Source organism: Oncorhynchus masou, chromosome 5, assembly GCF_036934945.1.
Source record: "Oncorhynchus masou masou isolate Uvic2021 chromosome 5, UVic_Omas_1.1, whole genome shotgun sequence".
Lineage (NCBI taxonomy): Eukaryota > Metazoa > Chordata > Actinopteri > Salmoniformes > Salmonidae > Oncorhynchus > Oncorhynchus masou.
The window spans coordinates 40,679,705-40,706,678 of NC_088216.1; the positions used below are offsets into that span (position 1 = coordinate 40,679,705).

A 26,974-nucleotide genomic window follows, 5' to 3' on the forward strand; every position below is an offset into this window, starting at 1 on the left:
ACGCACCTTGCTATGCGGTATCCTTTAGAGGTCCATACTCTGACGTCCCCCCACTGAAGTTGACATCTATAACGGTTAAAGTAAATGTTAAGGTTTGGGTTAGGTAAGGGTTGTTGTTCAGGTTAGGGTTAGGATAATGGTTAAGGTTAGGATTTAGGGTGTGGACGTCCCAAGTATCCCTGTTTGCAGTAACCAAGAAAGCATAGACGATTGCGCGAGTTGAAGAAGTAGGGCTCGCCTGTACGACACGACAACAAAATCGTTTAATTCAAATATTTACAATTTTCAAAAGTTGGTACTCTAATTGTAACTACATTTACAATTCAACCTGGAGGGACATAAACGTAACGGGTGCCGTTACTGGAAGAAAAACGCTATAGATTTAGCCGAAACTGGAATATTATGGGAGCTGTTTTGGCGGCCTTTTCTGTCGCAAGCTGGGTACGTTTCTACTCATATGATATCACGAACATATTTGTGCATAAGAACCAGGTTGACATATGTGACAAACATAAAGAATGGCATAGTATCAATCTTCGACTGAACTCATACAAGGTTGTCAGGATGATGTGACGTAAGCAACAGGTCAGAATCATGAGGAGGCGCAAGCGCCTGCCACTCAATCTTGAAACGAATTACCTGAACTAGCGGACTCGAATGGTGGTAGCCAATGTGATTGACTAGGACTTGGTTATGTATCTGCTTGTGTGAAAAACAAGGTTTTGATTTGCCTCTGCTTTTGCTCTGGCTTGCTCTGGTCTCCACAAATGTGTTCACAGTTATAGGTCTCAATATGTGTTCACAGTTATAGACTAGAATATACATTTTCATAGGGAAAAGGGAAACAAACTATTTTCCTCTCCCAAGTAGCCCACAATACACACATAGTATGGGGCTACTGTAAGTCCTAAAGGGTTAATCTTGCTACCAGTAGTCATCTGCTCTACTCATGATTAATTGGATTAACAGTGCTTGCTGCCTTGTCCTAGTCCAAAAACAAAGACCAAGGTATGCTTAAACTGTTGCCAAAATATGTATGTAGAGCAATATAACCTACATGTAATAATGTACATAATAGTCTATATGTAATAACGTACATATAATAGTCTACGTGGAATAACGTACATATAATAGTCTACATGGAATAACGAACATATAAAAGTCTACATGGAATAACAGACATATAATAGTCTACATGAAATAACGTACATATTATAGTCTACATGTAATAGCGTACATATAATAGTCTACATGGAATAACAAACATATAGTCTACATGGAATAACAGACATATAATAGTCTATGTAATAACGTACATATAATAGTCTACATGGAATAACAGACATATAATAGTCTACATGGAATAACTTACATATAATAGTCTACATGGAATAACATACATATAATATTCTACATGGAATAACGTACATATAATAGTCTACATGGAATAGCGTACATATAATAGTCTACATGTAAAAACAAACATATAATAGTCTACATGGAATAACTTACATATAATAGTCTACATGGAATAACATACATATAATAGTCTACATGTAATAACAAACATATAATAGTCTACATGGAATAACTTACATATAATAGTCTACATGGAATAACATACATATAATAGTCTACATGGAATAACGTACATATAATAGTCTACATGGAATAACGTACATATAATAGTCTACATGGAATAGCGTACATATAATAGTCTACATGTAATAACAAACATATAGTCTACATGGAATAACAGACATATAATAGTCTATGTAATAACGTACATATAATAGTCTACATGGAATAACAGACATATAATAGTCTACATGTAATAACGTACATATAATAGTCTACATGTAATAACAGACATATAATAGTCTACATGGAATAACGTACATATAATAGTCTACATGGAATAACGTACATATAATAGTCTACATGGGATAACGTACATATAATAGTCTACATGTAATAACGGACATATAATAGTCTACATGGAATAACGTACATATAATAGTCTACATGTAATAACAAACATATAGTCTACATGTAATAACGTACATATAATAGTCTACATGTAATAACGTACATATAATAGTCTACATGTAATAACATACATAATAGTCTACATGGAATAACGTCCATATTATAGTCTACATGTAATAACGGATATATAATAGTCTACATGGAATAACAGACATATAATAGTCTACATGTAATAACAAATATATAATAGTCTACATGGAATAACGTACATATAATAATCTACATGTAATAACAGACATATAATAGTATACATGTAATAACAGACATATAATAGTCAAGTCAAATTTATTTGTCACATACACATGGTTAGCAGATGTTAATGCGAGTGTAGCGAAATGTTTGTGCTTCTAGTTCCGACAATGCAGTAATAACCCACAAGTAATCTAGCTAACAATTCCAAAACTACTACCTTATAGACACAAGTGTAAGGGGATAAAGAATATGTACATAAAGATATATGAATGAGTGATGGTACAGAGCGGCATAGGCAAGATACAGTAGATGGTATCGAGTACAGTATATACATATAAGATGAGTATGTAAACAAAGTGGCATAGTTAAAGTGGCTAGTGAATACGCTGATTCGGTGTGCGAGTTCATTAGAACGTGCATTGAAGATGTCGTTCCCATAGCAACGATTAAAACATTCCCAAACCAGAAACTGTGGCTTGATGGCAGCATTCGCGTGAAACTGAAAGCGTGAACCACTGCTTTTAATCAGGGCAAGGTGACCGGAAACATGACCGAATACAAACAGTGTAGCTATTCCCTCCGCAAGGCAATCAAACAAGCTAAGCGTCAGTATAGAGACATAGTAGAATCTCAATTCAACGGCTCAGACACAAGAGGTATGTGGCAGGGTCTACAGTCAATCACGGATTACAAAAAGAAAACCAGCCCCGTCACGGACCAGGATGTCTTGCTCCAAGGCAGACTAAATAACTTTTTGCCCGCTTTGAGGACAATACAGTGCCACTGACACGGCCCGCAACCAAAACATGCGGACTCTCCTTCACTGCAGCCGACGTGAGGAAAACATTTAAACGTGTTAACCCTCGCAAGGCTGCAGGCCCAGACGGCATCCCCAGCCGCGCCCTCAGAGCATGCGCAGACCAGCTGGCTGGTGTGTTTACGGACATATTCAATCAATCCCTATCCCAGTCTGCTGTTCCCTCATGCTTCAAGAGGGCCACCATTGTTCCTGTACCCAAGAAAGCTAAGGTAACTGAGCTAAACGACTACCGCCCCATAGCACTCACTTCTGTCATCATGAAGTGCTTTGAGAGACTAGTCAAGGACCATATCATGGGTCCTGTGTGGCTCAGTCGGTAGAGCATGGCGCTTGCAACGCCAAGCGTCGTGGGTTCTTTTCCCACTGGGGCCACCCATATGCAAAAGTAGTGGCCCCAGCCGACTTGTAAGTCGCTTTGGACAAAAGCGTCTGCTAAATGGGATATATATATATATATATATATATATATATATATATATATATATATATATATATCACCTCCACCCTACCTGACACCCTAGACCCACTCCAATTTGCTTACCGCCCAAATAAGTCCACAGACGATGCAATCTCAACCACACTGCACACTGCACACTGCCCTAACCCATCTGGACAAGAGGAATACCTATGTGAGAATGCTGTTCATCGACTACAGCTCGGCATTTAACACCATAGTACCCTTTAAGATCGAGACCCTGGGTCTCGACCCCGCCCTGTGCAACTGGGTACTGGACTTCCTGACGGGCCGCCCCCAGGTGGTGAGGGTAGGCAACAACATCTCCACCCCGCTGATCCTCAACACTGGGGCCCCACAAGGGTGCGTTCTGAGCCCTTTCCTGTACTCCCAGTTCACCCACGACTGCGTGGCCACGCACGCCTCCAACTCAATCATCAAGTTTGCGGACGACACAACAGTGGTAGGCTTGATTACCAACAACAACAAGACGGCCTACAGGGAGGAGGTGAGGGCCCTCGGAGTGTGGTGTCAGGAAAATAACCTCACACTCAACGTCAACAAAACTAAGGAGATGATTGTGGACTTCAGAAAACAGCAGAGGGAGCACCCCCCTATCCACATCGATGGAATAGTAGTGGAGAGGGTAGTAAGTGTTAAGTTCCTTGGCGTACACATCACAGACAAACTGAATTGGTCCACCCACACAGACAGCATCGTGAAGAAGGCGCAGCAGCGCCTCTTCAACCTCAGGAGACTGAAGAAATTCGGCTTGTCACCAAAATCACTCACAAACTTCTACAGATGCACAATCGAGAGCATCCTGGCGGGCTGTATCACCGCCTGGTACGGCAACTGCTCCGCCCACAACCGTAAGGCTCTCCAGAGGGTAATGAGGTCTGCACAACGCATCACCGGGGGCAAACTACCTGCCCTCCAGGACACCTACACCACCCGATGTTACAGGAAGGCCATAAAGATCATCAAGGACAACAACCACCCGAGCCACTGCCTGTTCACCCCGCTATCATCCAGAAGGCGAGGTCAGTACAGGTGCATCAAAGCTGGGACCGAGAGACTGAAAAACAGCTTATATCTCAAGGCCATCAGACTGTTAAACAGCCACCACTAACATTGAGTGGCTGCTGCCAACACACTGACTCAACTCCAGCCACTTTAATAATGGGAATTGATGGGAAATTATGTAAAATATATCACTAGCCACTTTAAACAATGCTACCTAATATAATGTTTACATACCCTACATCATTCATCTCATATGTATACGTATATACTGTACTCTATCATCTACTGCATCTTTATGTAATACATGTATCACTAGCCACTTTAATAGTCTACATGTAATAACGTACATATAATAGTCTACATGTAATAACGTACATATAATAGTCAACATGGAATAACGTACATATAATAGTCAACATGGAATAACGTACATATAATAGTCTACATGGAATAATGTACATATAATAGTCTACATGGAATAACGTACATATAATAGTCTACATGGAATAAAGTACATATAATAGTCTCCATGGAATAACATACATATAATAGTCTACATGGAATACATGTATCTTTGTCAATCTCATACAGTGTTATCGTCATATTATAGCCTAGACTAGAGACGTCATATTATAGCCTAGACTAGAGACTAGAGCAAAATATGTTATGATGTAACAACAAGAGGACAAAGGGGCATTTGTCCTGCATTGGGCGCAGCTCAGAGATAAGTTATACAGTCGTACTTTATCTCAGACCCAACTAATAAGTGTCGGCCAAGCAACCAAATACACATCCACCACACAACGTTGCCATGAATAGTTTCAAAAACATTAATAGGCCAGGACGTTCAGTAGCTACTCTAGTACATGCCGCTAGACATATGAATTTAGGCTTTGCTGGGGAGTAGTATTGGGATTGAGACAAACGCATACAACAACAAGCCTAATCCAATGCCTTCCGACCTCCATTTTAACTGTCTAGCTATTAGACAGTCAACTTGTGATTCCTGGTTCTTCTCCACGTTGACCCAGCTAAAGCAGGTCAAGTTTATGTTAACCACAGGATGGCCTCATCAAATCCAATCAAATTTATTTATATAGCCCTTCTTACATCAGCTGATATCTCAAAGTGCTGTACAGAAACCCAGCCTAAAACCCAAACATCAAGCAATGCAGGTGTAGAAGCACGGTGGCTAGGAAAAACTCCCTAGAAAGGCCAAAACCTAGGAAGAAACCTAGAGAGGAACCAGGCTATGAGGGGTGGCCAGTCCTCTTCTGGCTGTGCCGGGTGGAGATTATAACAGAACATGGCCAAGATGTTCAAATGTTCATAAATGACCAGCATGGTCAAATAATAATAATCACAGTAGTTGTCGAGTGTGCAGCAAGTCAGCACCTCAGGAGTAAATGTCAGTTGGCTTTTCATAGCCGATCATTGAGTGTATCTCTACTGCTCCTGCTGTTTCTAGAGAGTTGAAAACAGCAGGTCTGGGACAGGTAGCACATCCGGTGAACAGGTAAGGGTTTTCATCAGTCATGTGTAAAAGATTTGTCTTGCCGGCATGCCCATATTCTGGCTACCCATGGCTAAGCTGACCTTGTGTCTGTCTACCTGGGGTATTACGTTGTTTACAAGCTAGTAGGCTACTTAGGGCTGACAGAGTCAGGTGTCTTAAAGGTACAATGCCGTGATGCCTTTGTAATGGTTACTGTAACACTGTTGTATCACTGTTGTGGTGGATTAGACATGTTTGTTGTTTCTCTGTCTTGGTTGAATAAGTAAGTAACAGCAATATCTCAAATTCTCCTAAGTACACTTGATTTTATCCCCACGGTCAAAAAGACAGTTGTTGACTTGTTTTTATTGCGTTTGGATTATGTTCAGGCCTACCACCACATTGCTGCAGTATGTAGTGTTTCAAGTGCCAAGACGAAGGTTAATCAGTCCATTCAGTGTCTGCACTGACTCTGGCTTGTCCCTAGCTGACCTACAATGTTAGGGGAACGTTTCGCAATGATTTTCCCCTCTATCTACAACCGCACAGGAACGTTTGACAATGGTTTTCCCTCCTCTATTTCCCTCTAGGTGCCGTGTCTGTGTAGCAGTGCGACATGCTTGTTGTGCAGATGTTGTCCCCAGAGCAAGAACTCCACGGTAACGCGAGTCATCTACGCCTTCATCCTGTTGCTAGGGACCATTATAGCCTGTATCATGCTGTCACCAGGAGTGGACGAGCAGCTAAAAAAGGTAGGAGACGGGCCAATCAATTGAATTCATACACACACTTCCTGAGTGAGACATGAAGTGTATGTGTGTGTGTGTGTGCGTGTGCGTGTGCGTGTGTGTGGAGGTGTTATGGAGACGATGAATCATGCTGTGTCAGTAGATGTTTGTGTATATGGTGAATGATCATTTGTTACTTTAATAATGCTTGAATACAACGGGAGGCTATTGGTGAAAAGAGTCAAGTCACACATTCCTAAAAAGGTGGGGGCCTACACACAGAGTTGCAACTTCCAATGGAACCTTACTGTATGTTAAGGTTGCATTAACATTGCAACTCTGTCTAAATTGAAACATTGACATATATTCATTCCAAATGGGGATGTTGAATGACTATGGTTGGTTACTTATAAATTGTGACAGTTTTGTGGTACAGTACTGATAGTAGCCAACTTGTTGATTTACAGTACCAAAGCAGAAATGTTATGTTATTGAATTGCAGACTCGCACAGCCAGACTATGGAAATGGACAGTAGATAAGACTTACCTGAATGGTTTGTGCCTATGTCCGTCTGTGCCTGTAGATTCCTGGGTTCTGTGAAGACGGAGCAGGCATCAATGGAAACATCAACTGTACGATCTTAGTGGGCTATAAAGCCGTGTACCGGGTGTGCTTCGGAATGAGCATGTGTTTCCTGGCGTTCGCTCTGATCATGATCAACGTGAAGAACAGTCGAGACCCGCGCTCCGCCATCCACAACGGGTAACCACCCCATAACGCAACGCACCCATCAGAAAAATAAAAAGGGCCCACATGCTACTTATTACCACATGTAATTAAACTTAAATGCCAACTTTGACTTTAAAGTCAGTATTTCGTTGAATACCTTTTATTAGTAACCTTTTACACTTGTGGGAATTGGTCTCTATGGATAGGGCTAAATTGACATGTTTCTTACAGAAGAAATATGGAAAGCCTATGCATAACCATGGTAGCAGTGGAAAGGGAAGAGTTTGAGATTATGGTAAAATTATTAGACCAAAGGTGAGGAGGACACAACAGTTCACCTGACACAAGACTGAATCCAAACATTACACTGTTGATTTTATGTTAAGTTGACATTTACTGTAATTTTCATCACCAGTAACATGTTAAGAATATTCCTGTAAAATGTGTGGTAGGTGCAACATAAGACAAAAAAACATGACAAGGGTTAGAGTGAGAGGACTAACCGGTGTCTCCAAGTAGCCACACACCTCTTCAAAGTGTGCACAGTTCCTAAGTCATTTCATGGCACTTTTATGACACAAAGAAGAATCTTCAACTATGCGTTTTTGTTGTTTTGCTTTCTCCTCCTCCTGCCGTTGAGGAACCAGAGAAAGCGCACTTGTAGTTGTTTTGTTTGTAACACGACCATGTGTCTCCGCTCTCACACAATTACTGATGTTGTTTACACAATCCAAAAAAACGGTCCATTATGAATCGCAATCTGGTTCAGATGGGTATCATTTGAAAGCCTGGTCTATTGCCAACGTGAGTAGCTAAGTTATAAAATATGCGAAATTACACCTTTAGGCTTTCACAGTGTAATTAATGGAAACAGATCTTCATTTTGGTGCCCATAGAAAGGAGTAATGAGTGCATTCAGGTGTGTGTGCCAAGACACACAAAAAATCACAATAGACAAACATAGGCTCATTCTGTTCAGAACAACCAATGGTATAACACCATGTCATCTTGCAACTGTACATCGAGCATAGTGATCATAAACGTTGACACTACAGCATATGACATGAGTTTCATGATACAGTGGGGCAAAAAAGTATTTAGTCAGCCACCAATTGTGCAAGTTCTCCAACTTAAAAAGATGAGAGAGGCCTGTAATTTTCATCATAGGTACACTTCAACTATGACAGACAAAATGAGAGAGAAAAATCAATCCAGAAAATCACATTGTAGGATTTTTAATGAATTTATTTGCAAATTATGGTGGAAAATAAGTATTTGGTGAATAACAAAAGTATATCTCAATACTGGTGTTCTTTGGATGTCAATAATGGTGTTCTTTGGATGCAACTCAGCATTCTTTGTCCTCCAAACACAGCGAGTTGAGTTTTTACCAAAAAGTTATATTTTGGTTTGATCTGACCATATGACATTCTCCCAGTCTTCTTCTGGATCATCCAAATGCTCTCCAGCAAACTTCAGACGGGCCTGGACATGTACTGGCTTAAGCAGGGGGACACGTCTGGCACTGCAGGATTTGAGTCCCTGGCGGCGTAGTGTGTTACTGATGGTAGGCTTTGTTACTTTGGTCCCAGCTCTCTGCAGGTCATTCACTAGGTCCCCCCGTGTGGTTCTGGGATTTTTGCTCACCGTTCTTGTGATCATTTTGACCCCACGGGGTGAGATCTTGCGTGGAGCCGCAGTTCGAGGGAGATTATCAGTGGTCTTGTATGTCTTCCATTTCCTAATAATTGCTCCCACAGTTGATTTCTTCAAACCAAGCTGCTTACCTATTGCAGATTCAGTCTTGCCAGCCCGGTGCAGGTCTACAATTTTGTTTCTGGTGTCATTTGACAGCTCTTTGGTCTTGGCCATAGTGGAGTTTGGAGTGTGTCTGTTTGAGGCTGTGGACATGTGTATTTTATACTGATAACAATTTCAAACAGGTGCCATTAATACAGGTAACGAGTGGAGGATAGAGGAGCCTCTTAAAGAAGAAGTTACAGGTCTGTGAGAGCCAGAAATGTTGCTTGTTTGTAGGTGACCAAATACTTATTTTCCACCATAATTTGCAAAAATCCTACAATGTGATTTTCTGGATTTATTTCCCTCATTTTGTCTGTCATAGTTGAAGTGTACCTATGATGAAAATTACAGGCCTCTCTCATCTTTTTAAGTGGGAGAACTTGCACAATTGGTGGCTGACTAAATACTTTTTTGCCCCACTGTATGTAAATGTGAAGTGCACATTTGGACTTACGGCTGTTTGGCTTGCTTTTATGACATCAAAGCGGTATTTATTATAATCCTCAAAGTCTCATCTTTCAAAATACATTGTCCTCCTTAATTTACAGAATTTCCCAGCATTTACAGACAATAAAGTATGTGCAAGTTTGCCAAACTAGCAGGAGGGATGGGGGCAACTTCTTGTCGCGTGAGATGCTCAAGTTCAGAATGTCTGTCAGTCAAAACCCACACAGCGCTGTGAAGCGCAGAGCCAGGGCTCTTACGTCATGTACAGCATGTTACTGTACAGCCACTGTGTTCCAATTAAGGTGTTTATGGGGCGGCAGGGTAGCCTAGTGGTTAGAGCATTGGCCTAGTAACTGAGATGTTGCAAGATCAAATCCCCGAGCTGACAAGGTAAAAATCTGTCGTTCTGCCCCTGAACAAGGCAGCAAACCCACTGTTCCTAGACCGTCATTGAAAATAAGAATTTGTTCTTAGTTAACTGACTTGCCTAGTTAAATAAAGGTTAAAACTTCTTAGGGGTCAAATCCTTTAAGCGGAAATGATTTGACAACATCCGGTGAAATGGCAGAGCGCCAAATTCAAATTAAATTACTATAAATAATTAACTTTCATGAAATCACAAGTGTAATACATAAAAAATAAAGATTAACTTCTTGTTAATCCAGCCATCATGTCAGATTTCAAAAAGGCTTTACGGCGAAAGCAAACCCTGCGATTATCTGGACAGCGCCCCATAATACAAATGCATGACAAACATTTTTCAACCAGGGAGGTGCGACACAAAAGTCAGAAATAACTATATAAGTCATGCCTTACCTTGAAAGATCTTCTTCTGTTGGCGTTCCAAAATGTCCCAGAAAAAATGTCCCAGAAATATCACAAATGGTCCTTTTGTTCGATAAATTGCTTCTTTATATCCCCAAAATGTCCATTTATTTGCGCGTTTGATTCAGAAAAGCACTGGTTCCAACTCGCCCAACATGACTACAAATTATCTAATAAATAACCTGTAAACTTGGCCCAAACATTTCAAACAACTTTCCTAATCCAACTTTAGGTATCCTAAAACGTAAATAATCGATAAAATTTAAGATGGAATATACTGTGTTCAATAGCGGATAAAATCAACGTGGAGCGCATGGCACCAAACTAAAGTACACTTGGCTTGACATTCAGTCTGAACAGCCGTACTTCTTCATTTCTCAAAGGAAAAACATCAACTAATTTCTAAAGACTGTTGACATCTCGTGGAAGCCAAAAGAACTGCAACCAGGTGCCTCATAAATCTAGTTTTCCATAGAAAACCAATAGAAAACACAGTCACCTCAACAACAACAAGATTTGTCCTCTGGGTTTCGCCTGCCAAATAAGTTACGTTATACTCACAGACATTATTTTAACAGTTTTAGACACTTTAGAGTGTTTTCTATCCAAATCTACCAATTATATGTGTATCCTAGCTTCTGGGCCTGAGTAGCAGGCAGTTTACTTTGGGCACGCTTTTCATCCGGACGTCAAAATACCGCCCCCTATCCCAAATAAGTTTAAAAAAGTGCCCAAATCTGCAATTTTCAACCCGTATACAGGTACGATTGTAATGTGCTACCTCAAAAAAGCATGTACACTGCTTGTAACTTAACGATTCTCATAATGAGGGACTGGTAAGACACCGACAACTTTCAGTCATATGATTATCGCACTGCCGCAACCAAGGGCAATATTAGTGAAATAATCTCATACACAACGGGTCACTCAGCTAACGTGCTTCAGGCCACCGTGCCGAGGAACCCGAGGAGGATAACTGAACTAGAGCTTTCCGTAGCAGCTAGACATCATAAGCCTATTCACGTATATATTTACTAGTTGATAAATTACCTCTCTCTCCCCCCCCCCCAGGTTTTGGTTCTTTAAGGTGGCTGCCATGGTTGCCGTGACAGTCGGTGCCTTTTACATTCCTGAAGGGCCTTTTACTCGCAGTAAGATTGACACAATTTAAATCCTTTCGGTCATAGATTATTTTGTGATAGTTGATATTTGTATATTATTATGATTTATCAATGCAGCCTTTGACCATGCATACCATGCACAATCAGCATACATGAGTGATATACAATTAGTCTTTGATATTAAAATGTAGTGTAATATTAATACTATTAATTATTGATATACACATAGATAATCATGTAATAGTAATATTTTTTGAAACTGCTTGTTGATACATGTAATATAATGATGAGGGCCTCCCGATTGGTATCACTACAGACCCGGGTTCTTTCCCAGGCTTTGTCACAACCGGCCATGACCGGGAGTCCCATAGGGTGGTGAACAATTGGCCAAGCGTTGTCCGGGTTAGGGGAGTGTTTGGCCGTGGGGGTTTTACTTGACTCATCGCGCTCTAGCGACTCCTTCTGGCAGGCCAGGCGCCTGCAGGCTGACTTCGGTCATCAGTTGAGTTGTGTTTCCTCCGAAACATTGGAGCGGCTGGATTCCGGTGGGTGTTAAGGAGCGTGGATTGGTGGGTCATGTTTCGGAGGACGCATGACTCGACCTTCGCCTCTCCCGAGCCCGTTGGGGAGCTGCAGCAATGAGACAAGATCGCATTTGGATTGCAATTGGATATCACGAAATTGGGGAGAAAAGGTGGTAAAAAAAGTATAATTAATTTCTTTCTTTTTTTAAGTGTCATTTGATGATGGTCTCTATGTGTGTGTGTGTGTGTGTGTGTGTGTGTGTGTGTGTGTGTGTGTGTGTGTGTGTGTGTGTGTGTGTGTGCGTGCGTGCGTGCGTGCGTGCGTGTGTGTGTGTGTGTGTGTGTTTGTGTGTGCGTGCGTGCGTGCGTGCGTGTGTGTGTGTGCGCGCGTGCGTGTGTGTAGCGTGGTTTGTGGTGGGTACCTGTGGGGCGTTCTGCTTCATCCTGATCCAGCTGGTTCTGCTGGTGGACTTTGCTCACTCCTGGAATGAATCCTGGGTGGACAACATGGAGAGAGGGAACTCCAGGGGCTGGTACGCAGGTGAGTCTTCCTGGCAAATCAAATCCACTTTTAAATCCACTTACGATCGCAACACACATAGTAAACAGTAATGCAATAAAATGAAAAAGGGGGTGAAAAGAACATAAACACACACACACTCAAACAGTCAGAATGATTAGCCAAATGAATGATGTTTTGGTGATTAGGAATGCTGATGGGAGGTTTAATTTGATGTTTTAGCAAGTATTCACCTTTTTCTAAAGTAAGTAATATCAATTCATTACAATTGGTAACTACCTGGTACCAAATAGCACATAACAGTAATTATTTGAATGATTCCAAAAGAGTAATTACTGTATTAAGTAAATACCAGCTAAATAAATTGTAACCTTAACATACAGTAAGTGCAGGTGTCAATAGTGCACACACTCTGTATAATGCTCTTAGACAGAATATGTTCTGCTTCATAATAACAACACAACTTGAATCTGATTCAGTCTATCCTCTCGTCTCTAGCCTTGCTCGCTGTAACTGGACTCAACTACGTCATGGCCTTTATCGTTATCATCCTGATGTACATGTTCTACACTCGGTCAGAGGGCTGTCTACTCAACAAGTTCTTCATCAGCTTCAACTTGCTCCTCTGTGCCGTAGCCTCTGTTGTGTCTGTCATGCCCAGAGTACAGGTGAGCCCTCATTCAACAGATAGTACTATTAGAGTGTAAAATAGGTACCTTGTAGCAGTCGCAAGGACAAAAAAAATCAGCACGAGGCAGGGAGGTAGAGGTGGAAATTAATGTTGTATTTATTTAGACAGAGCCGGGTGATGACAGTGATCAATTCACAAGTAGATATATTTACAAATATCTGACTTCAAAATGTCAGTATTGAAAAAGAAAAAGCCTCCTATCAGACATAACCTGTCCTAAGCATAAAGAAACAGGTGGGGTCTACTACACTCAGTTGCATCCTACCCAAACAAATTGTCAAACAGAACTGACCAGAACATATCCAAGCGGGCACTTACAGTGCCTTCAGAAAGTATTCACACCCCTTGACTTTTCCCACATTTTGTTGTGTTACAGCCTGAATTTAAAATGTATTAAATGTAGATTATTTTGTCACTGGCCTATACACAATACATCATAATGTCATTTGTAAAAAAAATGAAAAGCTGAAATAACTTGAGTCAAGTATTCAACCCATTGTTGTGGCAAGCCTAAATAAGTTCAAGAGTAAAAATGTGCTTAACAAGTCGCATAATAAGTTGCATGGACTCACTCTTTGTGCAATAATAGTGGTATATACCCTGATGAAGACAGCTTGTCTGTCGAAACTTTGGTTATTCAATTATTGCATCTGAGCTCCTAGAGTGTGCAGCTCTCCTTTAATTTTTCAATAATAGTGTTTACCATGATTTTTGAATGACTACCTCATCCCTGTAACCCACACAAATAATTATATGTAAGGTCCCTCAGTCGAGCAGTGAATTTCAAATACAGATTCAACCACAAACACCAGGGAGGTTTTCCAATGCCTCGCAAAGAAGGGTACCTTTTGGAAGAAAAAAAGCGAACATTGAGTGGAATATCCCTTTAAGCATGGGGAAGATATTAATTACACTTTGGATGGTGTATCAATACACCCAGCCACTACAAAGGCACATATCAGGCATGAAGGTAAGACCCAGATGCAGACCACCTCGAATAAATAATAGTTTAATATTCCAACAGGGGGAGGCAATAGACAGGTCAAGGCAGGCAGGGGTCAGTAAACCAGATGTGGGGCAATGGTACCGGACGGCAGGCAGGCTCAGGGTAAGGCAGAGGTCGGTAGTCGAGAGGGGGGTAAAGGTGCAGGTCGGCAGGCAGGCTCAGGGTCAGTGGCAAGCAGAGTGATCAGGCAGGCGGGCTCGGAGTCAGGACATGCAAGGGTCAAAAACCAGGAGGGCGAGAAAAGAGAGACTGGAAAAAACAGGAGCTGAGACACAAAACACTGGTTGACTTGAACAAACAAGACGAACTGGCAACAGACAAACAGAGAACGGGAGAAAAAGGGCTGTGAGACATGGGTTTGACTCTGGACACATGAAAGGTCTGATGTATACAAAGGGCACGAGCTGCACCCTGGACGTAGGCTGAAACCAACCCACCACCGCTTTCACCTTCTCGGGATCCATCATTGACACTCCCAGCAGAGATGATGTAGCCCAGAAAGGGAATGGTGGAGTGATGGAGCTCGCACTTTTCCGCCTTAACAAACAACTGGTTCTCCAGAAGGCGCTGGAGAAGACGAGGATGTCATCAATGTAGACAAAGGTAAACTGGTTCAGCATGTCGTGGAGAACATCATTCCTCAGAGCCTGGAACACAGCAGGGGCGTTGGTGAGGCCAAAGGGCATGACCAGATATTCGTAGTGGCCGCTGGCTGTGTTGAAGGCGGTCTTCCACTCATCCCACTCTCATATCCACATCACGTGGTCGCCATTACGTAGATCCAGCTTGGGGAACTCAGTGGCCCCCTGGAGCAGCTCGAAGGCAGAGGAAAGGAGTGGTAGCGGATAACGGTTCTTTACAGTGATGTCACTGAGCCCCGGTAGTCAATGCATGGACGCAGGGTTCTTCTTCGTGGAGATGAAGGACAAGACAGCGGGAGAGGAAGAGGGATGGATAATTCCAGTAGCTAGTGAGTGCGCAATGTAGTCCTCCATAGCCTCGGAGGCGAGTACAGATGGCCCTGGGGCGGCGTGGTGCTATGGAGAAGGTCAATCCCGAAGTCATAGGGGTGGCACGGCAGGTATAGCCTCACGGAGCTTCATGTTCGTTTTTGTTGTTTATTGTTTTGTTGGCAACATTTAAAGAAATAAAGAGAAAATATACGCTCACCACGCTGCACCTTGGTCCGGTCATTTTCAACACAGCGATCGTGACAGTCGCAGTGGTGGGTAGTATATGGGATGTCACTGTGATAGACTGCATCCAATTTGCTGAGTAGAGTGTTGGAGGCTATTTTGTAAATGACATCACCGAAGTCAAGGATCGGTAGGATAGTCAGTTTTACGAGGGTATGTTTGGCAGCATGAGTGAAGGATGCTTTGTTTTGCGAAATAGGTAGCCGATTCTAGATTTAATTTTGGATGCTTAATGTGAGTCTGGAAGGAGAGTTTACAGTCTAACCAGACACTTAGGTATTTGTAGTTGCCACATATTCTAAGTTAGAACCGTCTAGAGTAGTGATGCTGGACAGGTGGGGAGATGCGGGCAGCGATAGGTTGAAGAGCATGTATTTAGTTTCACTTGCATTTACGAGCAGATGGAGGCCACGGAAGGAGAGTTGTATGGCATTGAAGCTCGTCTGGAGGTTAGTTAACAAAGTGTCCAAAGAAGGCCAGAAGTATACAGAATGGTGTTGTCTGCATAGAGGTGGATCAGAGAATCACCAGCAGCAAGAGCGACATCATTGATGTATACAGAGAAAAGAGTCGGACCGAGATTTTAACCCTGTGGCACCCCCATAGAGAACTCTGTCTGATAAGTAGTTGGTGAGCCAGGAGAGGCAGTCATTTGAGAAACCAAGGCTGTTGAGTCTGACGATAAGAATGTGGTTATTGACAGAGTCGAAAGCCTTGGCCAGGTCAATGAATATGGCTGCACAGTATTGTCTTTTATCGATGGCAGTTATGATATCGTTTAGGACCTTGAGCGTGGCTGAGGTGCACCCATGACCAGCTCGGAAACCAGATTGCATTAGCGGAGAAGGTAATGTGGAATTCGAAATGGTCGGTGATCTGTTTGTTCACTTGGCTTTTGAAGACCTTAGAAAGGCAGGATAGGATAGATATAGGTCTGTAACAGTTTGGGTCTAGAGTGTCTCCCCCTTTGAAGAGGGGGATGACCGCGGCAGCTTTCCAGTCTTTGGGGATCTTAGATGATACAAAATAGAGGTTGAACAGGCTAGAAATAGGGGTTGCAACAATTGCGGCAGATAATTTTAGAAAGAGAGGATCCAGATTGTCTAGCCCGGCTGATTTGTAGGGGTCCAGATTTTGCAACTCTTTCAGAACATCAGCTATCTGGATTTTTGTGAAGGAGAAATGGGGAGGCTTGGGCAAGTTGCTGTGGGGGTGCAGGGCTGTTGACCAGGGTAGGGGTAGCCAGGTAGCCAGGTAGGGGTAGCCAGGTGGAAAGCATGGCCGTAGAGAAATGCTTATTGAAATTCTCAATTATCGTGGATTTATCGGTGGTGACAGTGTTTCCTAGCCTCAGTGCAGTGGGCAGCTGGGAGGAGGGGCTCTTATTCTCAACAGACTTTACAGTGTCCCAGAACTTTTTGGAATTTGTGATACAGGATGCAAATTTCTATTTGAAAAAGCTAGCCTTTGTTTTCCTAACTGCCTGTGTATATTGGGTCCTAACTTCCCTGAAAAGTTGCATATCTGGGGGGCTATTTGATGCTAAAGGAGTACACCACAGGATGTTTTTGTGCTGGTCAAGGGCAGTCAGGTCTGGAGTGAACCAAGGGCTATATCTGTTCCTGGTTCTACATTTTTTGAATGGGTCATGCTTATTTAAGATGGTGAGGAAAGCACTTTTAAAGAATAACCAGGCATCCTCTACTGACGGAATGAGGTCAATATCTTTCCAGGATACCCGGGCCAGGTCGATTAGAAAGGCCTGCTCGCTGAAGTGTTTTAGGGAGCGTTTGACAGTGATGAGGGGTGGTCGTTTGACCGCAGACCCATTACGGACGCAGGCAATGAGGCAGTGATCACTGAGATCTTGGTTGAAGACAGCAGAGTTGTATTTAGGGTGCAGGTTGGTCAGGAGGATATCTATGAGGGTGCCCGTGTTTACGGGGCGTGGCAGAACGGACTCCTGCCCATTATGTCACCCATAAACCAATTGAGTGGGTTGTGTCGCTGTAGCCAGTAGAATCCCAAAACCAAGGGGATTTTGGGGTACTTGATGAGCAGGAACTGAATTGTCTCACTGTGATTCCCTGACACATGTAGGTTGATGGGAGTGGTGTTATGTGTGACCCGACTAATATAGAGCGCCTGTCCAACGCGCTAACATCCACAGGAATGGAGAGGGGCTGAGTGGGGATGTTCAGCTCGGAAGCCAGAGTGGCGTCCAAAAAGCTCTCATCGTCCCCGGAGTCAATGAGGACCCGGTGAGATTTGGACTGGTTTCCCCACAGCAGAATGACATGAAAGGGGGTACGAGTCAGGGAAGCAAAAAGTTCCCCACATGGCCCACCAGAGTACTCGCTCCTACCTGTGAGCCTGGTCTTTTACCTGGCACGAAGACATAAAATGACCAAAAGTCCCGTAATACAGACAGCTCCTTGTGCTGATCTGGTGTTGCCGTTCCGCTGGTGACAGCCCAGCCCTGTCTAGTTGCATGGGCTCGGGACACAGTGTCTCAGCCCTCCCCGGTGACTCTCCAGGAAGGTCGGGAAATCTTGGAGGACCGTCGGGGACTTCCGGGATGACTCGGAGGTGTGGTGGAATCCCTGGACGTGCGAATGAAATCAAATTTCCTCTCCATCCGTCGTTCCCGCAATTGGCCATCAATGCGGATGGTCAAAGCGAAGAGGGAGTCAAAATCTGTGGGTAACAACCGAGCCGCAAGCTTGTCCTTAACCTCCTCCAAGACGACGTGGAGGAACATGTTGAACAATGCTTCCGGGTTCCACACACTCTCCGCTGCCAACGTACGGAAATCCACCGCATAGTCGGCCACAGTGCGGGCGTCCTGGTTTAGCTTCCGGGCAGCTTCTTTCCTGGAGAACGGGGCATCAACGACCATCCACAGCTCTTCTACGAACCCCTCAAGGCTCGAGTATATGACCGGCTGCTGTTCCCATACGGCGGTAGCCCAGGTGAGAGCCCTTACAGACAACCGCGTTATGAGGTAGGCTATTTTGGAGCGATCCGAGGGGAAGGAGGAGGGCTGAATCTCGAAAATGAGGGCACACTGAGCTAGAAATGCCCGACAAGTGCTCGGCTCTCCATTAAAGCGTTCTGGAGGAGGTAATTGGAAGGTGGAGTGGCCGGTGGGGCGGCGCTGCTGACCGCCAAGTTACTGAGAGGCGGTGGGGTTACCACTGTGGCAGGCTGCCCCCCAGACGACCCACGGAATTGCTCTAACAGCATGTCCAATGCCTGGGCATGGCGCTCAGCCAACGTTTGGACCCCCTCCATCAGCCAACGAAGCAATACCTCGTACCTACCAATGGAGGCTCTTTGGGAGGAGATGGCATTGCGCAGCTGGTCCGGGTGTGATGGGTCAGTCATGGCCAGTTCGTACTATCAGGGTTGAAGGTAAGACCGAGATGCAGACCACGTTGAATCAACAATAGATTAATATTCCAACAGGAGTAGGCAATAGACAGGTCAAGGCAGGCAGTGGTCAGTAAACCAGAGACAAATACAATACAACACATTGTTGAGTGCTGCTTTCTATATTTTCAAGCATAGCGGTGGCTGCATAATGTTATGGGTATGCTTGCAATCGTTAAGGACTGGGGCATTTTTCAGGATAAAAAAGAAACGTAGTGGAGTTAAGCACAGGCAAAATCCTAGAGGAAAAGCTGGTTCAGTCGGCTTTCCACATTTCCACAAAGAATTCACCTTTCTGCAGTAAAATAACCTAAAACACGAGGCCAAATCTACACAGGAGCTTACCAAGAAGACAATGAATGTTCCTGAGTGGCCAAGTTACAGTTTTGAAAATCTATGGCAAGACTTGAAAATGGTTGCCTAGCAATGATCAACAACCAATTTGACAGAGTTTGAAGAATGTTGAAAAGAATAATGGGCAAATATTGTACAATCCAGGTGTGCATAGCTCTTAGAGACTTACCCAAAAATAGTCAAAGCTGGAATCGCTCCCAATGGTGATTCTAGCATGTATTGACTCAGGGCTGTTAATACTTATGTAAATGAGATATTTCTGTATTTCTATTTCAATACATTTGCCAAAAATTCTAAAAAAATGTTTTCACTGTGTCATTATGGGATATTGTGTGTAGATGGGTGTGAAAAATAATAAATGTAATCCATTTAGAATTCAGTCTGTAACACAACAAAGTGTGGAAGAAGCCAAGGGTTATGAATACTTTCTAAAGGCACTGTAAATACCATAAGCCACACCTATCCTGGCACGTAGGCCAGGTACATCTATGCGCGCTTAAGCGCATGTGCTCACACAAGATTAAACAAAACAGGGAAACGTGTTCCAAACAAAGATAATTAAGAAATTGCCAGAAAACTGGTAAATAGAATGAAATTAACTTAAGCTTCTCCATCAAAAGTGTTGCACAGTTATTGAGCGCTCCAAACAGTGTGTCCACTACGAGAAGGAGAATGGTAAATGAATAATATTATATTCAATGAATTAGCAGAAGTCACCATAACCAAACATTCTAGATTACTGGGGAAATGCGGGGATTAACAGTAACGTCAATACTGAGTATATATTTAACAGGGAATTGATAAACATTGACAAACAAAGGGCACACCATTGACACAAAGAATGCTCACTGATTTGGTGGGTGCTTATATTTATCCTATTTCACACATGTACAAGGGTGTATTAATACACGTGTAAATTGGATATCCCAACTCTCCCTATTATCATCGGCAACCCTGGAGCAATTAGGCCTAAGTGCCTTGCTCAAGGGCACATCAACAGATTTTTCACCTTGCCAGCTTAGGGATTTTAACCTGCAACCTTTTAGGACCCAATGCTCAAACCACTGTGCTACCCTGCCACCCATTTGCAAGAGTCAGTGTGCATCTAGTGGAGAGACGTGCCTAAACTAAGTTTCAACTGATATTCAGTTGATTCTGAGTTGTGACCAACTTTGTGATGCAAGGCGCAGCCACAGCCTAATTTAAATTATCAAAAATGTCACAGTGGGCCTAGTACAGCTTAAAGTACATCCTAAAATGTCATGTGGTCAAGAACAAATCTAGACCCTAATTATAACACACGTCTGCCAGTAGCGGCTGATGATTTAAAAACTTGTGGCGGTTGACAGATGAAAAGTATTTTTTTAAATATTTATTACAAGGAGGATTTTTAAATATGTTTTTATTGTTGTTTTAAAACGGAGGTCCATCCTCCCTTTGCTACGTGGAGAAACCCCCACTGAGGCCTAGTCAGACAGCATTTCCATGTTTGGTATCCCTTTGTAAATCACAGTTACTTTGTTTGTTTTTTTAGGAATCCCAGCCCCGATCTGGTCTACTCCAGTCCTCCATCATGACCATGTACACCATGTATCTGACCTGGTCTGCCATGACCAACGAGCCTGGTCAGAGCCACTGTTATACAAGCTGCTGACCTAACAGCACTGCCTCCCTGACTTGTTCATCTATGTTCATTATTCATTAATACCAAATAAATTAACAGTTCATTGTTCATATATCTAACCATTTAAATGCAATCATATTCATAATTATTGGGAACAATCAAATAGCTTCTCAGTCAGACTGACATCCTTTGAAACATTTGCCCATGAATTGCAAACACATCGCCATTCTCCACGCTAAATGCAAATGTATTTGTTCAGCTCGAGTTAAACTTAAAAGTCACCACCCCCTCTTAAAAAAGTAATTATTAATATTAAAATATAAACGAAATAAATAATAATAAAAAAATATATATATTTTTAAATTCCCCTCTTAGACCGGACATGCAACCCCAGCCTGCTGAGCATCTTCCAGCAGACACTGGTGCCCACGCTGGCCCCTCTGGAGATTAAGAACCAGACGGCTGTGGTGATCATCGGCACCGAGGAACCCATCCTGTCCTCTCCCTATCTGCAGTGGTGGGACGCCCAGAGCATCGTGGGATTGGCCATCTTCGTTCTATGCATCCTCTACTCCAGGTATGACTGGTCAGCAAGGCAGACCTTGGTACAGCTATAGCACATAGTGGTCTGGGAAATATAAGTAATGTCAATTTGTTGTTGCTACCCCCCCCCCCCCCCCCCCCCATTGTGACTTTTTAATCTAATACCTTTGGTTATACTTCATTATATCTTTATTGGATAGTTATACATGCTTATACATATTTACAAATGCTTATAAATGCTTTCGAAGTTATTATAAATGTTAGAATTTCTCATGAATTATAATTCTTATAATGATTGTAAATGCTCACGTCCTTGTAGCATCCGCTCATCCAACACCAGCCAGGTGAACAAGTTGACCATGGCCTCCAACGACACGGTGACCCTGGAGGAGAGTAACGCGGGCACACCGGACGAAGAGGTGGGAGGGACGGGTACGGGGAGGAATGGACCCGGGCGTGTGGAGGACAACGAGAGGGACACGGTCCAGTACAGCTATTCCTTCTTCCACTTCATGCTCTTCCTGGCTTCGCTCTACATCATGATGACTCTCACCAACTGGTATAGGTCAGTAAGGCCAAACTACACAGATTACCAACGTCGTGAAGTGCTACGTCTGAAAACGTTACTGCTGTCAAGTCCTTGCTTCCTTCGCCCTTGTTTCCTACGTCCTTGTTTCCTTAATTCCCCCTTGAGGATTTGTTCTTGACAGACCTTGGAGAGGATCCAAGGTCGCTCCCTCACACATCCTTCTCCAATGAGCTTTAAAAGTAATTGAGGAAATAAGGACTGAGGAAGCAAGTATTTGACAGCTAGTAACATTTTCAGGCACAGCCATGGTGTCAAATTTGGTTATGCAGATTTGGATTGAAGTGAAGTTGACTTCCAAATAAAATTAAATAAAATGTTATTGGTCACATACAGGTCACATACAGGTGTTTAGCAGATGTTATTGCGGGTGTAGCGAAATGCAGTGTAGACATTGTTAATGTTGTAAATTACTATTGTAGCTGGAAATGGTTAATTTCTTATGGGATATCTGCATTGGCGTTCAGATGCCCATTATCAGCAACCATCACTCCTGTGTTCCAATGGCACGTTGTGTTAGCTTATCCGAGTTTATCATTTTAAAAGGCTAATTGATCGTTAAAAAACCCTTTAGCAATTATGTTAGCACAGCTGAAAACGGTTGTCCTGCTTAAAGAAGCAATAAAACTGGCCTTAAACTAGTTGAGTATCTGGAGCATCAGCATTTGTGGGTTCGATTACAGGCTCAAAATGGCCAGAAACAAAGACCTTTCTTCTGAAACTCGTCCTGTCTATTCTTGTTCTGAGAAATGAGGGCTATTCCATGCGAGAAATTGCCAAGAAACTGATCACGTACAACGCTGTGTACTACCACCTTCACAGAACAGAGCAAACTGTCTCTAACCAGAATAGAAAGAGGGGTGGGAGGCCCTGGTGCACATCTGAGCAAGAGGACAAGTACATTAGAGTGTTTAGTTTGAGAAACAGACGCCTCACAAGTCCTCAACTGGCAGCTTCATTAAATAATACCCGCAAAACACCCGTCTCAACGTCAACAGGTGAGTCCGGGATGCTGGCTTTCTATGCAGAGTTCCTCTGTCAAGTGTTTGTGTTCTTTTTCCCATCTTAATCTTTTCTTTTTATTGGCCAGTCTGAGATATGGGTTTTTCTTTGCAATCTGCCTAGAAGGCCAGCATCCCGGAGTCGCGTCTTCACATCTTTTATAGTTCAACATTTATATTTAAACTCTCTCACGCAACACAAGGCAGCTCTAGCTATCTAACATGAAAGTGACCGCAAAGCAACACAGCAATGCTGCAACGCAATACTTTAACCATAGATATTTCTCTTAAAGATCCACACCATTACATTTGTTCAGATATTAATATAGAAATCTTACTTTTTTTCCTATACAGTCCTGATGCAGAATACAATGCCATGACCAGCAAGTGGCCGGCGGTTTGGGTAAAGATCAGCTCCAGTTGGGTGTGTCTCACCCTCTATGTCTGGACCCTGGTCGCCCCCATGATACTCATCAACCGGGACTTTAGCTGAAAAGGTTTCCGCTAACGCAGTATTCTTCTTTCACTTTCCTTATCTTGATTCCTGATTTTGCTTCGTTTTTTTACGTTTTACATAAACATTGACCTTATTGCCTACTGTACATTTCACTTGATTTTCAGTCAAAATGGACTGTGTTGTTTTGTGTATTAGATGTTGATGGTTTTTCATAAAAATATCTCTTTAGTTAGCGTTTTAGATCTATTACAGTAGATAGATTCACACATGAACCTGGTGTTAAATCTCCAGCCTTGTGGTACATTTTACATTTTATGCAATTTGGGACCAAACGCCGGGATAATTGACCTTCATGTCAAAGGAACATCTTTCATTTAAAAAAAAAGTCCTTTATCTCTTGGCAAGAAAAGTATGTTAACCCTTTGGAATTACCTGGATTTCAGCATGAATTGGTCATCAAATTTGATCTGATCTTCATCTAAGTCACAACAATAGACAAACATAGTGTGCTTAAACTAATAACACACAAATTATTATATTTTTTGTCTATATTGAATACATCATTTAAACATTCACAGTATAGGTTGGGAAAAGTATGTGAACCCCTAGGCTAATGACTTCCCCAAAAGCTAATTGGAGGTAGCTAACCTGGAGTCCAATCAATGAGACGATATTGGAGATGTTGGTTAGAGCTGCCTTGCCCTATAAAAAACCCTCACAAAATGTGAGTTTGCTATTCACAAGAAGCATTGCCTGATGTGAACCATTGTTGACTTGCATAAAGCTGGAAAGGGTTACAAAAGTATCTCTAAAAGCCTTGATGTTCATCACTCCACAGTAAGACAAATTGTCTATAAATGGAGAAATTGTAGCACTGTTGCTACTCTCCCTAGGAGTGGCTGTCCTGCAAAGATGACTGCAAGAGCACAATGCAGAATGCTCAATGAGGTTAAGAAGAATCCTAGTGTCAGCTAAAGACTTACAGAAATCTCTGGAACATGTTAACATCTCTGTTGACGAATCTACGACATGTAAAACACTTAACAAGAATGGTGTTCATGGGAGGACACCACGGAAGAAGCCACTGCTGTCCAAAAAAACATTGCTGCACATCTGAAGTTTGCAAAAGTGCACCTGGATGTTCCAGGTATTATATTCTGTGGACAGATGATACTACAGTTGAGTTGTTTGGGCCTGGACAACTTGCTATAATCAATGGCCAAATTAATTCCCAAGTTTATCAAGACATTTTGCAGGAGAATGTTAGGCTATCTGTCCTCCAATTGAAGCTCAACAGAAGTTGGGTGATGCAACAGGACAATGACTCAAAACACAAGTAAATCAACAACAGAATGGCTTCAACAGAAGAAAATATGCCTTCTGGAGTGGCCCAGTCAGAGTCCTGACCTCAACCCGATTGAGATGCTGTGGCATGACCTCAAGAAAGCAATTCACACCAGACATCCCAAGAATATTGCTGAACCCAAACAGTTTTGTAAAGAGGTGGTCCAAAATTTCTCCTGACCGTTGTGCAAGTCTTATCCGCAACTACAGAAAACATTTGGTTGAGGTTAATGCTGCCAAAGGAGGGTCAACCAGTTATTAAATCCAAGTGTTCACATACTTTTTCCATCCTGCACTGTGAATGTTTATACGGTGTGTTCAATAAAGGCATGATAATGTAGAATTGTTTGTGTGTTATTAGTTTAAGCAGACTGTGTTTGTCTGTTGTGACCTAGATGAAGATCAGATAAAATGTTATGACAAATTTATGCAGAAATCCAGGTATTTCCAAAGGGTTCACATACTTTTTCTTTCCACTGTATGTCTATGGATGTTATATTCCTGCATTATGGGAAATGTTGGGTTAACAATAGACTCAAACTTTGAATCTGACCAGTCCTGACCCTCTCCAAGTACCATAAGTGGTGTAAGGAGAATGAAAAAAATATTGTTCAACCAATGTTATATTTGGCCCACAAATATTTAGCATTTATAATCACATCTATTGACTATGTCACAATTATTGCTTGATATCTGAGATCAATTCTCATTTTCAAAAGCATTGATTCCCTTTTCTTTTACATTTATCTTTGTGTTTGAAGAAGCTGCTTCGTATGACATTTGGTGACATGATTTCCGGTAACTGTTTTGTTTGCACTTATACCCTCAAAGTTTTCAGTCTTACAGATGCTTATTTAATTGTAGCCAACACTGTTCAGTCGTAATTGAATTTGCATAGGTTTATCCTTACATTATTTGATATTGTAGTAAGCTGCTATGCCTTCCAATGCCTTACATATCTGTAAATGTTTGTGTATTTTGAATTGAAATCATCACAAAATAAGAGAGCTTAGCAATCAGTGTTTGAAAAATGCGTTTTTGGAAAGCGATCCACAATCTACTTAAATGATTTATGCTTCTGCCAAATATTTGTGTTATCTTATCATGTTCGTGTCTTGGAGATTGAATGTAATTGACTGAATCAATAATGCTTACTGAAGGAATTTAAGCATATTTTGAAATGCATGTGCAGTATCTACAACAAAAACCCAGCGTAATTTGTTTTTAAATATAGGCCTCTACAAGCCATCTAGATATGTTTTTGCAATTTATGCTTTGCATTTAGGCCTAAGGTTCAGTTCCAAATGGACATACATTATGTCATATTCACATACCACAAAATGTTACCGGATATTTAGTAAATATGACATAATTAGAATGATATCCTCAAGCTCAGTTATGACCGCAAATACAAAGAAAAACAAATGTTGATGCACTTGATCGGAGCACGATGGTTTATAGATTAACACTGCCATTGTGATATTGATGAAAATGTATCATAAGTATTTAATTTCATTCTGAGACCAAAACCTTCTGTAAGCTGTAGTTGTGATGAGAGTCTGCTTATGGAACCTGCTTCAGTTCCCATTGAACCACAACTGTTTGGAAAGTCTTGTACAATAAATAAAAAATAAAGTTTATTACAAATGTTTGGTGCAACTGTGAGTTATATTTGAGGCGGCATGCAGCCTAGTGATTAGAGCGTTGGGCCAGTAACCGAAAGGTAGTTGGATCAAATCCCCGAGCTGACAAGGTAAAAAAAATCTGTTCTTCCCTGAGCAAGGCAGTTAACCCACTGTTCCCCAGTTGGCTGTCATTGCAAATAAGAATTTGTTCTTAACTGACTTGCCTAGTTAAATCAAGGTTAAATAAAAAATATATACTATATAATATATACTACATAATATGACTGTGTCACGCCCTGATCTGTTTCACTTGTCCTTGTGATTGTCTCCACCTCCTCCATGTGTCGCTGATTTTCCCCAGTGTATTTATTCCTGTGTTTC

At 42.1% G+C, this 26,974-nt stretch overlaps 1 protein-coding gene across 1 annotated transcript; it reads left to right on the forward strand.

Moving 5' to 3' along the window:
- LOC135539581 (serine incorporator 1-like) lies at positions 1-26,617 on the forward strand. Its single transcript, XM_064965542.1, has 10 exons — positions 1-441; positions 6,627-6,788; positions 7,349-7,527; positions 11,641-11,720; positions 12,618-12,755; positions 13,233-13,402; positions 20,948-21,038; positions 21,413-21,614; positions 21,900-22,145; positions 23,522-26,617. Exons 1-10 carry the CDS (start codon positions 403-405, stop codon positions 23,658-23,660), a joined length of 1,446 nt encoding a protein of 481 aa, XP_064821614.1. The 5' UTR covers positions 1-402; the 3' UTR covers positions 23,661-26,617.
- Positions 26,618-26,974: the final 357 nt, after the last annotated feature.